The sequence below is a fragment of the Phyllobates terribilis genome, unplaced genomic scaffold (assembly GCF_046119375.1).
Source record: "Phyllobates terribilis strain yellow unplaced genomic scaffold, ASM4611937v1 Scaffold_4__5_contigs__length_816908805, whole genome shotgun sequence".
Classification (NCBI taxonomy): Eukaryota; Metazoa; Chordata; class Amphibia; order Anura; family Dendrobatidae; genus Phyllobates; species Phyllobates terribilis.
Window position 1 is genome coordinate 29,298,502 of NW_027362764.1, and position 16,808 is coordinate 29,315,309.

At 50.8% G+C, this 16,808-nt stretch overlaps 1 protein-coding gene across 1 annotated transcript in view; it reads left to right on the plus strand.

The window, feature by feature from the left end:
- Window positions 1-3,455: 3,455 nt before the first annotated feature.
- LOC141264842 (voltage-gated inwardly rectifying potassium channel KCNH2-like) overlaps window positions 3,456-16,808 on the plus strand; it is a 170,417-nt gene continuing 157,064 nt past the window's right edge. The window contains exons 1-3 of the mRNA XM_073677201.1: window positions 3,456-3,612; window positions 6,586-7,023; window positions 10,623-10,837. Coding sequence (XP_073533302.1) covers window positions 3,513-3,612; window positions 6,586-7,023; window positions 10,623-10,837 — 753 coding nt within the window. The 5' untranslated portion in view covers window positions 3,456-3,512. The remainder of the gene's footprint in view (window positions 3,613-6,585; window positions 7,024-10,622; window positions 10,838-16,808) is intronic.

Below are 16,808 nucleotides of genomic sequence, written 5' to 3' on the forward strand. Positions count from 1 at the left end.
GTTGTCAGCTCTGTATTCTTCTACATCTCTGCTTGTTGTCAGCTCTGTATTCTTCTACATCTCTTCTTGCTGTCAGCTCTGTATTCTTCTACATCTCTTCTTGTGTCAGCTCTGTATTCTTCTACATCTCTTCTTGTTGTCAGCTCTGTATTCTTCTACATCTCTTCTTGCTGTCAGCTCTGTATTCTTCTACATCTCTTCTTGTTGTCAGCTCTGTATTCTTCTACATCTCTTCTTGTTGTCAGCTCTGTATTCTTCTACATCTCTTCTTGCTGTCAGCTCTGTATTCTTCTACATCTCTGCTTGTTGTCAGCTCTGTATTCTTCTACATCTCTTCTTGTTGTCAGCTCTGTATTCTTCTACATCTCTTCTTGTTGTCAGCTCTGTATTCTTCTACATCTCTTCTTGTTGTCAGCTCTGTATTCTTCTACATCTCTTCTTGTTGTCAGCTCTGTATTCTTCTACATCTCTTCTTGCTGTCAGCTCTGTATTCTTCTACATCTCTGCTTGTTGTCAGCTCTGTATTCTTCTACATCTGTTCTTGTTGTCAGCTCTGTATTCTTCTACATCTCTGCTTGTTGTCAGCTCTGTATTCCTCTACATCTCTGCTTGCTGTCAGCTCTGTATTCTTCTACATCTCTTCTTGTTGTCAGCTCTGTATTCTTCTACATCTCTGCTTGTTGTCAGCTCTGTATTCCTCTACATCTCTGCTTGCTTGTCAGCTCTGTATTCTTCTACATCTCTTCTTGTTGTCAGCTCTGTATTCTTCTACATCTCTGCTTGTTGTCAGCTCTGTATTCCTCTACATCTCTGCTTGCTGTCAGCTCTGTATTCTTCTACATCTCTTCTTGTTGTCAGCTCTGTATTCTTCTACATCTCTGCTTGTTGTCAGCTCTGTATTCCTCTACATCTCTGCTTGTTGTCAGCTCTGTATTCTTCTACATCTCTTCTTGTTGTCAGCTCTGTATTCTTCTACATCTCTGCTTGTTGTCAGCTCTGTATTCTTCTACATCTCTGCTTGTTGTCAGCTCTGTATTCTTCTACATCTCTTCTTGTTGTCAGCTCTGTATTCTTCTACATCTCTTCTTGTTGTCAGCTCTGTATTCTTCTACATCTCTGCTTGTTGTCAGCTCTGTATTCTTCTACATCTCTGCTTGCTGTCAGCTCTGTATTCTTCTACATCTCTTCTTGCTGTCAGCTCTGTATTCTTCTACATCTCTGCTTGCTGTCAGCTCTGTATTCTTCTACATCTCTTCTTGCTGTCAGCTCTGTATTCTTCTACATCTCTGCTTGTTGTCAGCTCTGTATTCTTCTACATCTCTTCTTGTTGTCAGCTCTGTATTCTTCTACATCTCTGCTTGTTGTCAGCTCTGTATTCTTCTACATCTCTTCTTGTTGTCAGCTCTGTATTCTTCTACATCTCTGCTTGCTGTCAGCTCTGTATTCTTCTACATCTCTTCTTGCTGTCAGCTCTGTATTCTTCTACATCTCTGCTTGCTGTCAGCTCTGTATTCTTCTACATCTCTGCTTGTTGTCAGCTCTGTATTCTTCTACATCTCTGCTTGTTGTCAGCTCTGTATTCTTCTACATCTCTGCTTGTTGTCAGCTCTGTATTCTTCTACATCTCTTCTTGCTGTCAGCTCTGTATTCTTCTACATCTCTTCTTGCTGTCAGCTCTGTATTCTTCTACATCTGTTCTTGCTGTCAGCTCTGTATTCTTCTACATCTCTTCTTGCTGTCAGCTCTGTATTCTTCTACATCTCTGCTTGCTGTCAGCTCTGTATTCTTCTACATCTGTTCTTGTTGTCAGCTCTGTATTCTTCTACATCTCTGCTTGCTGTCAGCTCTGTATTCTTCTACATCTGTTCTTGTTGTCAGCTCTGTATTCTTCTACATCTCTTCTTGTTGTCAGCTCTGTATTCTTCTACATCTGTTCTTGTTGTCAGCTCTGTATTCTTCTACATCTGTTCTTGTTGTCAGCTCTGTATTCTTCTACATCTGTTCTTGTTGTCAGCTCTGTATTCTTCTACATCTGTTCTTGTTGTCAGCTCTGTATTCTTCTACATCTCTGCTTGCTGTCAGCTCTGTATTCTTCTACATCTCTTCTTGCTGTCAGCTCTGTATTCTTCTACATCTCTTCTTGCTGTCAGCTCTGTATTCTTCTACATCTCTGCTTGCTGTCAGCTCTGTATTCTTCTACATCTCTTCTTGTTGTCAGCTCTGTATTCTTCTACATCTCTTCTTGTTGTCAGCTCTGTATTCTTCTACATCTGTTCTTGTTGTCAGCTCTGTATTCTTCTACATCTGTTCTTGTTGTCAGCTCTGTATTCTTCTACATCTGTTCTTGTTGTCAGCTCTGTATTCTTCTACATCTGTTCTTGTTGTCAGCTCTGTATTCTTCTACATCTCTTCTTGTTGTCAGCTCTGTATTCTTCTACATCTGTTCTTGTTGTCAGCTCTGTATTCTTCTACATCTGTTCTTGTTGTCAGCTCTGTATTCTTCTACATCTGTTCTTGTTGTCAGCTCTGTATTCTTCTACATCTCTTCTTGCTGTCAGCTCTGTATTCTTCTACATCTCTGCTTGCTGTCAGCTCTGTATTCTTCTACATCTCTTCTTGTTGTCAGCTCTGTATTCTTCTACATCTCTTCTTGTTGTCAGCTCTGTATTCTTCTACATCTCTTCTTGTTGTCAGCTCTGTATTCTTCTACATCTCTTCTTGTTGTCAGCTCTGTATTCTTCTACATCTCTGCTTGTTGTCAGCTCTGTATTCTTCTACATCTCTTCTTGTTGTCAGCTCTGTATTCTTCTACATCTCTTCTTGTTGTCAGCTCTGTATTCTTCTACATCTCTTCTTGCTGTCAGCTCTGTATTCTTCTACATCTCTTCTTGTTGTCAGCTCTGTATTCTTCTACATCTCTGCTTGCTGTCAGCTCTGTATTCTTCTACATCTCTTCTTGCTGTCAGCTCTGTATTCTTCTACATCTCTTCTTGTTGTCAGCTCTGTATTCTTCTACATCTCTGCTTGTTGTCAGCTCTGTATTCTTCTACATCTCTTCTTGCTGTCAGCTCTGTATTCTTCTACATCTCTGCTTGCTGTCAGCTCTTCACGTCTCTCCTGTCATGTTGTGATCACACAGCTGCAGTTATCAGGTCTCTGTGTGATCCTCTCATCACCCAGACAGATTTTCCTCTGCTGACAACAAGCAGAGATCTGGTTACTGTCCGCAGTCTGGATAGATATTTGCTGAAGTTTTCAGTCAACTACAAAGTTGTGTTTTCTAGAACGCCCCCTTTAGGTGGTGGGCGGCAGCCCCGTGGGTGGTAGATGCTGTGCTCCTTACTCTGCTGTGCTCCTCACCCCGCTGTGCTCCTCACCCCGCTGTGCTCCTCACCCCGCTCTGCTCCTCACCCCGCTCTGCTCCTCACCCCGCTGTGCTCCTCTCTGCAGGAAGCTGCTTCTTGTGTCTGGTGGACGTAGTACCTGTGAAGAACGAGGGTGGCGCCGTCATCATGTTCATCCTGAACTTTGAGGTGGTGATGGAGAAGGATCATCTGACCTCCCCGACCAAGAACTCCAATCACCGGGTGCAGTCACACTGGTTCCCGCCAGGTAGGTGCATAATGAATACCGCACAATACGTCATGTATGACCTGCGGGACCGAGAGCTACTGTATATAACCCTCCTGTCCCGTGTATATAACCCGCCCCTCCTATCCCGTATATAACCCGCCCCTCCTGTCCCGTATATAACCCTCCTGTCCCGTATATAACCCTCCTGTCCCGTATATAACCCGCCCCTCCTGTCCCGTATATAACCCTCCTGTCCCGTATATAACCCGCCCCTCCTGTCCCGTAAATAACCCGCCCCTCCTGTCCCGTATATAACCCGCCCCTCCTGTCCTGTATATAACCCGCCCCTCCTGTCCCGTATATAACCCACCCCTCCTGTCCCGTATATAACCCTCCTGTCCCGTATATAACCCTCCTGTCCCGTATATAACCCTCCTGTCCCGTATATAACCCTCCTGTCCCGTATATAACCCGCCCCTCCTGTCCCGTATATAACCCTCCTGTCCCGTATATAACCCTCCTGTCCCGTATATAACCCGCCCCTCCTGTCCCGTAAATAACCCGCCCCTCCTGTCCCGCATATAACCCTCCCCTCGTGTCCCGCATATACCCCGCCCCTCGCGTCCTGTACTTTCCCTGCCCCTCGCGTCCTGCACTTTCCCTGCCCCTCGCGTCCTGCACTTTCCCTGCCCCTCGCGTCCTGCACTTTCCCTGCCTTTCGCGTCCTGCACTTTCCCTGCCTTTCGCGTCCTGCACTTTCCCTGCCCCTGGCGTCCTGCACTTTCCCTGCCCCTGGCGTCCTGCACTTTCCCTGGCCCCTGGCGTCCTGCACTTTCCCTGCCCCTGGCGTCCTGCACTTTCCCTGCCCCTGGCGTCCTGCACTTTCCCTGCCCCTGGCGTCCTGCACTTTTCCTGCCCCTGGCGTCCTGCACTTTTCCTGCCCCTGGCGTCCTGCACTTTTCCTGCCCCTCGCGTCCTGCACTTTTCCTGCCCCTCGCGTCCTGCACTTTCCCTGCCCCTCGCGTCCTGCACTTTCCCTGCCCCTCGCGTCCTGCACTTTCCCTGCCCCTCGCGTCCTGCACTTTCCCTGCCCCTCGCGTCCTGCACTTTCCCTGCCCTTTGCGTCCTGCACTTTTCCTGCCCCTCGCGCCCAGCACTTTCCCTGCCCCTCGCGCCCAGCACTTTCCCTGCCCCTCGCGCCCAGCACTTTCCCTGCCCCTCGCGCCCAGCACTTTCCCTGCCCCTCGCGCCCAGCACTTTCCCTGCCCCTCGCGCCCAGCACTTTCCCTGCCCCTCGCGCCCAGCACTTTCCCTGCCCCTCGCGCCCAGCACTTTCCCTGCCCTTTGCGTCCTGCACTTTCCCTGCCCTTTGCGTCCTGCACTTTCCCTGCACTTTCCCTGCCCCTCGCGTCCTGCACTTTCCCTGCCCCTCGCGTCCTGCACTTTCCCTGCCCCTCGCGTCCTGCACTTTCCCTGCCCCTCGCGTCCTGCACTTTCCCTGCCCCTCGCGTCCTGCACTTTCCCTGCCCCTCGCGTCCTGCACTTTCCCTGCCCCTCGCGTCCTGCACTTTCCCTGCCCCTCGCGTCCTGCACTTTCCCTGCCCCTCGCGTCCTGCACTTTCCCTGCCCCTCGCGTCCTGCACTTTCCCTGCCCCTCGCGTCCTGCACTTTCCCTGCCCCTCGCGTCCTACACTTTCCCTGCTCTTTACGTCCTGCACTTTCCCTGCCCCTCGCGCCCAGCACTTTCCCTGCCCTTTGCGTCCTGCACTTTCCCTGCCCTTTGCGTCCTGCACTTTCCCTGCACTTTCCCTGCCCTTTGCGTCCTGCACTTTCCCTGCCCCTCGCGTCCTGCACTTTCCCTGCCCCTCGCGTCCTGCACTTTCCCTGCCCCTCGCGTCCTGCACTTTCCCTGCCCCTCGCGTCCTGCACTTTCCCTGCCCCTCGCGTCCTGCACTTTCCCTGCCCCTCGCGTCCTGCACTTTCCCTGCCCCTCGCGTCCTGCACTTTCCCTTCCCCTCGCGTCCTACACTTTCCCTGCTCTTTGCGTCCTGCACTTTCCCTGCCCCTCGCGTCCTGCACTTTCCCTGCCCTTTGCGCCCTGCACTTTCCCTGCCCTTTGCGCCCTGCACTTTCCCTGCCCCTCGCGTCCTGCACTTTCCCTGCCCTTTGCGTCCTGCACTTTTCCTGCCCTTTGCGTCCTGCACTTTCCCTGCCCCTCGCGTCCTGCACTTTCCCTGCCCCTCGCGTCCTGCACTTTCCCTGCCCTTTGCGTCCTGCACTTTCCCTGCCCTTTGCGTCCTGCACTTTCCCTGCCCTTTGCGTCCTGCACTTTCCCTGCCCTTTGCGTCCTGCACTTTCCCTGCCCTTTGCGTCCTGCACTTTCCCTGCCCTTTGCGTCCTGCACTTTCCCTGCCCTTTGCGTCCTGCACTTTCCCTGCCCTTTGCGTCCTGCACTTTCCCTGCCCCTCGCGTCCTGCACTTTCTCTGCCCCTCGCGTCCTGCACTTTCCCTGCCCCTCGCGTCCTGCACTTTCCCTGCCCCTCGCGTCCTGCACTTTCCCTGCCCTTTGCGTCCTGCACTTTCCCTGCCCCTCGCGCCCTGCACTTTTCCTGCCCCTCGCGCCCTGCACTTTCCCTGCCCCTCGCGCCCTGCACTTTCCCTGCCCCTCACGTCCTGCACTTTCCCTGCCCCTCGCGTCCTGCACTTTCCCTGCCCCTCGCGTCCTGCACTTTCCCTGCCCCTCGCGTCCTGCACTTTCCCTGCCCCTCGCGTCCTGCACTTTCCCTGCCCCTCGCGTCCTGCACTTTCCCTGCCCCTCGCGTCCTGCACTTTCCCTGCCCCTCGCGTCCTGCACTTTCCCTGCCCTTTGCGTCCTGCACTTTCCCTGCCCCTCGCGTCCTGCACTTTCCCTGCCCTTTGCGTCCTGCACTTTCCCTGCCCTTTGCGTCCTGCACTTTCCCTGCCCTTTGCGTCCTGCACTTTCCCTGCCTTCACGCTGTTTCTTTCTTGCAGTTAGAGGGAAGTCGTTCCGGCTGAAGTTCCCTGCGCTGCTGACTCTGACGGGCAGTAAGCAGTCTCTGCCGCAGGAGGACCCGGATGTCGTGGTGGTGGACTTCTCCAAGCACTGCAGCGACTCCATGGCCCTAGAAGACGTGACTGTGGCTCCGGTGGATAACTGTGTGGGCTCGCGCCCGGAGGACCAGCAGGCGCTGATCGGCAGCACCGAGCCCAAGAGGGAAGAAGATGGCAGCAAAGACCCTGCAGTGCAGTCTTCTCCCCGGACGGACAAGGACCACCTGAACCTGGACATGTCCTTCTCTAACTGCAGCCTGACCCGCAGCCGCTCCCGTGAAAGCTTCTACAGCATCCGCCGGGCCTCCTCTGTGGACGACATCGAGGCCATGAAGGTTGACTTGGACAAGAAGTTTCGGAAGCGTAATTCTAGTACAGGTGAGATGTCATGTCCTGCAGGTGGCCTGTGGGGGGCGCAGTCTGTGCTCTTTTGAGATCAGGGGCGTCCAGTTCTTGTGCCCTGACACTGCTTGTCTCTGTGACATCCGCCTCTGTGCAGGCTAACTGCAGAAGTATGGCCACCAACGCCCGGAGCTGACAGCTCTATGATGTCAGATAGCCCATCGGCATCATGTCCAGATACTGGCAGCGAGACTGATTCATAACGGTGGCGGCCAGATTGCCCCCATAACAGTGACGGCCAGAGTGCCCCCTAACAGTGACGGTCACAGTGCCCCCTTACAGTGTCGGTCAAAGTGCCCCCATAACAGTGACATCAGCACACATTCATGTTGTCGGCCCCTATGTCAGGTTGTTGGATCCCCTGTCAGATTGTCGGCTCCTCTGTCAGGTTGTCAGCCCTTTGGTCAGGTTGTCAACCCCTCTGTCAGGTTGTCGGCCCTTCTGTCTGATTGTCAGCCAGTCTGTCTGGTTGTCGGCCCTCCTGTCATGTTGTCGGCCCCTCTGTCTGGTTGTCGGCCCCTCTGTCAGGTTGTCGGCCCCTCTGTCAGGTTGTCGGCCCCTCTGTCAGGTTGTCGGCCCCTCTGTCAGGTTGTCGGCCCCTCTGTCTGGTTGTCGGCCCCTCTGTCTGGTTGTCAGCCAGTCTGTCTGGTTGTCGGCCCCTCCGTCATGTTGTCGGCGCATCTGTCGGATTGACAGCCCCTCTGTCGGGTTGTCGCACCTTTGGTCAGGTTGTCGGCCCCTCTGACAGCCCTTTTGTCAGGTTGTCGGCTCCCCTGTCTGGTTGTCGGCCAGTCTGTCTGGTTATCGGCCCCTCTGTCTGGTTGCCTACCAGTCTGTCGGGTTGTCGGCCCCTCTGTCGGGTTGTCGGCCCCTCTGTCGGGTTGTCAGCCCCTCTGTCATGTTGTCGGCCCCTATGTCGGGTTGTCGGCCCCTCTGTCAGGTTGTCGGCCCCTCTGTCAGGTTGTCGGCCCTTTGGTCAGATTGTCGGCCCCTCTGTCGGGTTTTCGACCCTTTGGTCAGGTTTTCGGCCCCTCTGTCGGGTTGTCGGCCCCTCTGTCAGGTTGTCGGCCCCTCTGTCAGGTTGTCGGCCCCTCTGTCAGGTTGTCGGCCCCTCTGTCAGGTTGTCGGCCCCTCTGTCAGGTTGTCGGCCTCTCTGTCAGGTTGTCGGCCTCTCTGTCAGGTTGTCGGCCTCTCTGTCAGGTTGTCGGCCTCTCTGTCAGGTTGTCGGCCTCTCTGTCAGGTTGTCGGCCTCTCTGTCAGGTTGTCGGCCTCTCTGTCAGGTTGTCGGCCCCTTTTTTCCTGCAGTCCATCACTGCCCTCCACCTCCCATCTTCCTACATCTCTAATAACCCAGAATATTAAGCCCTGCTCGCTCCGTCTGCCATAAAACCAGACAATTAATGGGTTAATGACCTGTGAATCCTAAATGCCGGGGGGGGGGATTAAGTCAGTTACGAGGACGGATTACACCGATCAGAGACTCCGAGCAAGCGGGCGGGCGGTCCGGCTAACCCTGTTACCCCCTAATTAATTGGTGGCCTCATGTTAGGTTGTAATTAAGCCTCCACTGGCAGAGATGAGAGTCGACCTCCCCATATACTGTCATATTTGGGCAGATTTACGGTGATTCGGCAGCTGTGGCCGGACGTCACTGGGCGTATATAGCGCCTCCTCTGCACCTGTCAGGTATGCACAACTCTGCCCCTAATATAGGATCACCGATAACGTGGTGCACACTGATCCAGGACATTGCATTTATCCACTAAAGCTCTTATTCTCCAATCCACCCGGTTGTTTTAGGACAGTGGACCACTTGGTCCAGAGGTGTAGCAAGGGGGAGCCAAATAGGTGGTTGCCCTGGCATCCTGCTGCATGAACGCTCCTTTCTTCCATTCACGCACTGGTGGGCAGTGAGCTGAATAGGTAAAGCAGCCGGCGGCATAACGGTCTCCGCCACCTACTCCTAGCCAGTGCGCAGAAATCGAGATGAGTCTATCATTGGCTTCAGCGCTCTGCATAGACAGTCACTGCCTATGCAGAGTGCAGTACAAGCAGAGCTCTGCAAATTGAGATGAGAAAAGCTGAGCAAGAAAGGAAGGAGAGTCAGGGACTTGCTGAAAATGTGTCCTCTGTAAAAAACGAAACACTAACTGTATTTATTTTACACGCTTTTATAGCGCCATTAATTTCACAGAGCTTTACAGACATTATCATCACTGTCCCCATTGGGGCTCACAATCTAGATTATGATACATTTTACATTTTTACAACACTACCTAGGGTTTGGACTATTGTTAGGAAGAAGGTTAGGCCTATGGTTAGGAAGAGGGTTAGTGCTATGTTTAGGAAGAGGGTTAGGGCTATGATTACGAAGAGCAATTAGAGTTATGAAGAGGTTTAGGGCTATGGTTAGGAAGAGGGTTAGGTTTAATAACAGGGTGTCAAGGGTGTATCAGAGGTGACAGACAGTCGCCCTGCACTTTCCCTGGAGTTGGTTGCAGGAGATCTCTACGTTTGGCATCTTCTTAGATGAGAGGCTGTCTCTAGGACCTAGCGGCTACCTCCCTCTGGTTATTAGCTGCCTGGCCTGGGTGTATACATACCTGGTGTGTCTGAGCGGGAGGTGCCGGCTATATTCATTTCTACTTGTGAAGGCTTAGCAAGAGCAGTACTGCATCCTCTCTGGAGCTTGAGGCCGAGTTCGCATTTGTCTGGAGTTGTCTAAAGCTAAGCATTCTCCCCCTGTTTGTCTACCCTTGTTGTCTATAGAGTTTAGTGGAGATCGACTAGTGCTCATCTCCTCCCATCCCTAGCCTTAGCCATACGCCAGAGAAAGACAGGGCGAGGCAAGATTCCTGAGGAGGCAATACAGTAGTTGAGACAGGGTGACACTAGACCAGACTAGGAGGTCTCAACTTTCCCCTTTCCCTAGTGTTTGGGCTCCCTTTCCGTCTTCCCTCTGTGTTGCTCTAAGTCTTTCCCACACCTGGCGTGACACAGGGTTAGGGAAGAAACTTAGGGCTAAGGTAAGGAAGAGGGTTATGGTTAGGAAGATGGTTAAGGCTATGGTTAGGAAGAGGATTAGGGCTATGCTTAAAAAGAAGGTTAGGGCTAGGGTGAGGAAGAGGGTTAGGGCTATACTTAGGAAGAGGGCTAGAGCTTTGGCTAGGAAGAGGGTTAGGAAGAGAGTTAGGGCTATGATTAGGAAGATGGTTAGGGCTATGGTTACGAAGAGTGTTAGGGCTAGGGTTATGAAGACGATTAGGCATATGGTTAGGAAGAAGGTTAGGGCTATGGTTAGGAAGAGGGTTGCGGCTATGGTTAGGAAGAAGGTTAGAGCTATGATTAGGAAGAGTGTTAGGCGTATGGTTAGGAAGAGGGTTGGGGTTATGGTTAGGAAGAAGGTTTGGGCTATGGTTAGGAAGGTTAGGGCTATCGTTAGGAAGAGGGTTGGGGCTTTGGTTAGGAAGAGGGTTGGGGCTATGGTTAGGAAGAGTGTACTTTTTTAGATAATCACCTTGACCGATGGCATGGATGTTACTCCTGTTGGGTTCAACCCTTTATCTTTTGCACAGGTGCCATGAACAACGTGCGGGTGAATCTCCTAAACTCGACATCGGACTCAGACCTCATGAAGTACAGGACGATCAGTAAGATCCCGCAGATAACCCTCAATTTTGTGGACTTTAAGGGAGACTCATTCCTCACATCGCCTTCCAACGAAAAGGAGATTATTGCTCCATCCAAGCTGAAGGACCGAACCCACAATGTGACGGAGAAGGTCACACAGGTAAGACGCTTATGTACCCTGTTAAATGGAACTCTGACAACCAATTGAGCCACTGCTCACTGTTGATATTTATACTTCATATGTACTTGGTGGGGTCCAGGCACTGAGGACCCTCCAAATGTCAGATCAATGAGTCTGGCCCTGCAGTGAGAAGAATCGTCGTATCTTCACACTAGGGAGTTTCTCCTTTGACTTCACTGATGTTGCCGACATCTTCATTCTACTGATCGATGAACGTCCAACAGGCCGAATCACCCCTAGTATGACAACACAAGAGGTGTCCACATGATCTGGAGACGAGAGACCCATCATCTGTAGGAGATGAGGACCCCATCATCTGTAGGAGATGAGGACCCCATCATCTGTAGGCGATGAGGACCCCATCATCTGTAGGAGATGAGGACCCCATCATCTGTAGGAGATGAGGACCCCATCATCTGTAGGAGATGAGGACCCCATCATCTGTAAGAGACGGGGACTCCATTGTCTGTAGGAGATGAGGACCCCATCATCTGTAGGAGACGAGGGCCCCATCATCCTTAGTAGGCGAGGACCCCATCATCTATAGGAGACAAGTGGCACATCATCTGTAAGAGACGAGGGCCCCATCATCTGTAGGACACGAGAGCCCCATCATCCGTAGAAGGCAATGGCCCCATCATCTATAGGAGACGAGGGCCCCATCATCTGCAGGAGACGAGAGCCCCATCATCTGCAGGAGACGAGAGCCCCATCATCTGCAGAAGACGAGAGCCCCATCATCTGTAGGAAACGAATACCCCATCATCTGTAGGAGAAGGGGGCGCCATTATCTGTAGGAGATGAGAGCCCCAATGTCATGCAAGGTCTGGGAAAGACTAAGTGCAACAAGAGGGGAAAGGAGCCCAGACACTAGGGAAAGGGGGAGTGGAGACCTCTTAGGCTGATCTGATATCACCCTGTCCCCCCTATCGTTCCTATATTGGTTGCTCACCAATCACCACAGAGGAACATAAGCCCTCTCTTTCCCTAGCACTTGGCCCTGGATAGGGAAGGGGGGATGAGCACTAGTCAGTCTCCACTAACAATTAAAGACAACAAGGGAGACAAACACGGGGGAAAGTAACTTAGCTTGAGCCGACTTCAGAGAGATTATACCAAATGTCCTGCTAGCACCAGAGAGGAAGTAAGCAGACTGCAATAGCTCCAAGCCTTCACAAGGGAACATGTGAATATCACCGGCAACTCCCTGTAGCAAACAGAAAGTATTTAAACACCCAGGCTTGGGTGTCAATTAGCAGGTGGGAGGTAGCCACTGGTTCCTAGAGTGAGACAGATCTAAGAAGGTGTCTGTAATGCCAAAGTAAGAGATCTTCTGCAACCAACTGCAGGGCGACTATCTGTCACATCTGACACACCCATGACACCCATCATCTGTAGGAGACGAGAGCCCCCTCATCTGTAGGAGACGAGAGCCCCCTCATCTGTAGGAGACGAGAGCCCCCTCATCTGTAGGAGACGAGAGCCCCCTCATCTGTAGGAGACGAGAGCCCCCTCATCTGTAGGAGACGAGAGCCCCCTCATCTGTAGGAGATGAGAGCCCCCTCATCTGTATTAGACGAGAGCCCCCTCATCTGTAGGAGACAAGAGCCCCATCATCTGTACGAGACTAGGACCCCATCATCTGTAGGAGACGAGAGCCACATCATCTGTAGGAGACTAGGACCCCATCATCTGTAGGAGACGAGAGCCACATCATCTGTAGGAGACTAGGACCCCATCATCTGTAGGAGACGAGAGCCCCATCATCTGTAGGAGACGAGGGCCCCATCATCTGTAGGAGACGAGGGCCCCATCATCTGTAGGAGACGAGGGCCCCATCATCTGTAGGAGACTAGGACCCCATCATCTGTAGGAGACTAGGGCAACATCATCTGTAGGAGACGAGGACCCCATCATCTGTAGGAGACGAGGGCCCCATCATCTGTAGGAGACAAGGGCCCCATCATCTGTAGGAGATGAGAACCCCATCATCTGTAGGAGACGAGGGCAACATCATCTGTAGGAGACGAGGACCCCATCATCTGTAGGAGATGAGGGCAACATCATCTGTAGGAGACGAGGGTCCCATCATCTGTAGGAGACGAGGGTCCCATCATCTGTAGGAGACGAGGGTCCCATCATCTGTAGGAGACGAGGGCCCCATCATCTGTAGGAGGTGAGAGCCCCATCATCTGTAGGAGACGAGGGCAACATCATCTGTAGGAGACGAGGGCAACATCATCTGTAGGAGACGAGGACCCCATCATCTGTAGGAGACGAGGGCCCCATCATCTGTAGGAGACGAGAGCCCCATCATCTGTAGGAGACGAGGGCCCCATCATCTGTAGGAAACGAGGGCAACATCATCTGTAGGAGACGAGGACCCCATCATCTGTAGGAGATGAGGGCAACATCATCTGTAGGAGACGAGGACCCCATCATCTGTAGGAGACGAGGACCCCATCATCTGTAGGAGACGAGGGTCCCATCATCTGTAGGAGACGAGGGTCCCATCATCTTTAGGAGACGAGGGTCCCATCATCTGTAGGAGACGAGGGCCCCATCATCTGTAGGAGGTGAGAGCCCCATCATCTGTAGGAGACGAGGGCAACATCATCTGTAGGAGACGAGGACCCCATCATCTGTAGGAGACGAGGGTCCCATCATCTGTAGGAGACGAGGGCCCCATCATCTGTAGGAGACGAGAGCCCCATCATCTGTAGGAGACGAGGGCCCCATCATCTGTAGGAGACTAGGACCCCATCATCTGTAGGAGATGAGAGCCCCATCATCTGTAGGAGACTAGGACCCCATCATCTGTAGGAGATGAGAGCCCCATCATCTGTACGAGACTAGGACCCCATCATCTGTAGGAGACGAGGGTCCCATCATCTGTAGGAGACATAGACCCTTTCAGCTTTAGTGACCGTGCTTCCATGAAGGGTCCATGCGGGGTCGGTCACCCATGAAAAAGGGGGACAAACAATCTTACTCTGGGACCCCCACTTGTCAGAGCCCCACAGCAGTGACCACTATGTATATCAGGTTCCTCCATATTTCACGTTTCTTCGGTCTGAGATTAGATTTACTGTTTGCAGAACTAAAACATAAAAATTAATTACTGCCCCCAGCTTCCACTTCTCAGAAATCTGAGCCCCCGTCCCCCGGCCCGCGGGGATTTGTCACACTTCACAGTGATGGGATTGGGCGCGGACTCCGCCGCCTTCTTCAGAGACAAGAGTCCAATGTTCTTTCCAAGGTTCTCACTAAAGATGAATATTGAGGAGCGGCGCCTGCTTTGAGCTCCGCACCGCTGATTCTGTGGATTTATAACTAATGGACAGTCGCCATGAAATCGATGAAGTGAGTACACGGAGTGGCGGAGGACGGTGCGCAGCTGCGGTGCACCACATTCATCGCTGTATCTCAGCTCCGCTCTTCAGTCATGTTCAAGGTCTCTGTTTCCTGTCAGTGAATACAGTTATATGAAAAAGTTTGGACACCCCTATTAATCTTAAGCTTAATGTTTTATAAAGATTGGTGTTTTTGCAGCAGCTATTTCAGTTTGATATATGTAATAGCTGTTGGACACAGTAATGTTTCTGCCTTGAAATGAGGTTTATTGTACTAACAGAAAATGTGCAATCTGCATTCAAACAAAATTTGACAGGTGCATAAGTATGGGCACCTCACCAGAAAAGTGACATTAATATTTAGTAGATCCTCCTTTTGCAAAAATAACAGCCTCTAGTCGCTTCCTGTAGCTTTTAATGAGTTCCTGGATGAAGGTATTTTTGACCATTCCTCTTTACAAAACAATTCCAGTTCAGTTAAGTTTGATGGTCGCCGAGCATGGACAGCCCTCTTCAAATGATCCCACAGATGTTCAATGATATTCAGGTCTGGGGACTGGGATGGCCATTCCAGAACATTGTAATTGTTCCTCTGCATGAATGCCGGAGTAGATTTGGAGCGGTGTTTTGGATCATTGTCTTGCTGAAAGATCCATCCCCTGCGTAACTTCAACTTTGTCACTGATTCTTGAACATTATTGTCAAGAATCTGCTGATACTGAGTGGAATCCATGCGTTCCTCAACTTTAACAAGATTCCCGGTGCCGGCATTGGCCACACAGCCCTAAGGCATGATGGAACCTCCACCAAATTTTACTGTGGGTAGCAAGTGTTTTTCTTGGAATGCTGTGTTTTTTTGCCACCATGCATAACGCCTTTTTGTATGACCAAACAACTCAATCTTGGTTTCATCAGTCCACAGGACCTTCTTCCAAAAAGAAATTGGCTTCTCCAAATGTGCTTTTGCATACCTCAGCCGACTCTATTTGTGGCGTGCTTGCAGAAACGGCTTCTTTCGCATCACTCTCCCATACAGCTTCTCCTTGTGCAAAGTGCGTTGTATAGTTGACCGATGCACAGTGACACCATCTGCAGCAAGTTGATGCTGCAGCTCTCTGGAGGTGATCTGAGGATTGTCCTTGACTGATCTCACCATTCTTCTTCTCTGCCTTTCTGATGTTTTTCTTGTCCTGCCACTTCTGGCCTTAACAAGAACTGTCCCTGTGTTCTTCCATTTCCTTATTATGTTCCTCACAGTGGAAACGGACAGGTTAAATTGCTGAGACAGCTTTTTGTATCCTTCCCCTGAACAACTATGTTGAATAATCTTTGTTTTCAGATCATTTGACAGTTGTTTTGAGGAGCCCATGATGCCACTCTTCAGAGGAGATTCAAACAGGAGAACAACTTGCAAGTGGCCACTTTAAGCAGCTTTTCTCATGATTGCATACACCTGGCTATGAAGTTCAAAGTTCAATGAGGTTACAAAACCAAAAAAAGTGCTTTAGTAAGTCAGTAAAAAGTAGGTAGGAGTATTTAAAACAAGAAAATGATAAGGGTGCCCATACTTATGCACCTGTCAAATTTTGTTTGAATGCAGATTGCACATTTTCTGTTAGTACAATAAACCTCATTTCAAGGCAGAAACATTACTGTGTCCAACAGCTATTACATATATCAAACTGAAATAGCTGCTGCAAAAACACCAATTTTTATAAAACATTAAGCTTAAGATTAATAGGGGTGCCCAAACTTTTTCATATAACTGTAGATCTTCTCTCGTTTGTATTCTGGGACTGAATATCTTTCTTGACCTCCTCATCCTGTTCACACAGCTGAGAGTTTGTTGCAATGTGTCAGTGTGAGCATCGACAACAGCGCAAATCCCTATCTTGTTCTAGACTCCTGGCTGATGGCTCTTCACAACGCCAGGCCCTCCCAAGAGGAGGACTCAGGGGGCTGTTATGTAATCCTAAAATAAACAGATATAAAGGGCCCCGGCTGTTACCTCGTATTTTATCCCGGCACCAACTACAATCTACAATGGACCTTAGTGGAGAACATGAACTGAACTGTCACCGACATCTGCGCCTCATATAAAACCTCGGTAAAACTGTTCTCAAGGACAAAACAATAAGGCTCCATTCACACATCCACATGAAGTGTCCGTGTGCTGCCAGAAATGTTCTCAGACAGCACAGGGACCAATGGCACTTTGTGAATATCGCGGATAGAGTGTGCTGTCCGAGAGAAAACCGCAGAGCACACCGACACTATACCCTGGATGTGTGAATGCTGCCTAAGTGATAGGAGCAGATTTTTAATGTACATCTTCAGGTTTTCCTTAGTTGTTCTGTGCACTATTGTCCATAGACTTTCTGATGTGTTCATAGTAGATTTCCTGCTTTGCTTCTCTATACTGTCCTCATTATTATGGTCTATACTTTTCTGCTTTGTTTCTCCATAATTTTCCCAGTGTGCGTCTCCTTGATATGTCTGGAATGGTTCCCGAAGTTACTCTATTGCCTATAGTTTTCCTGGTTTGTTCTTATTTGTATACCTGGATTAGCTCTTCAGTTTTGCACTGGCTTGGTTCT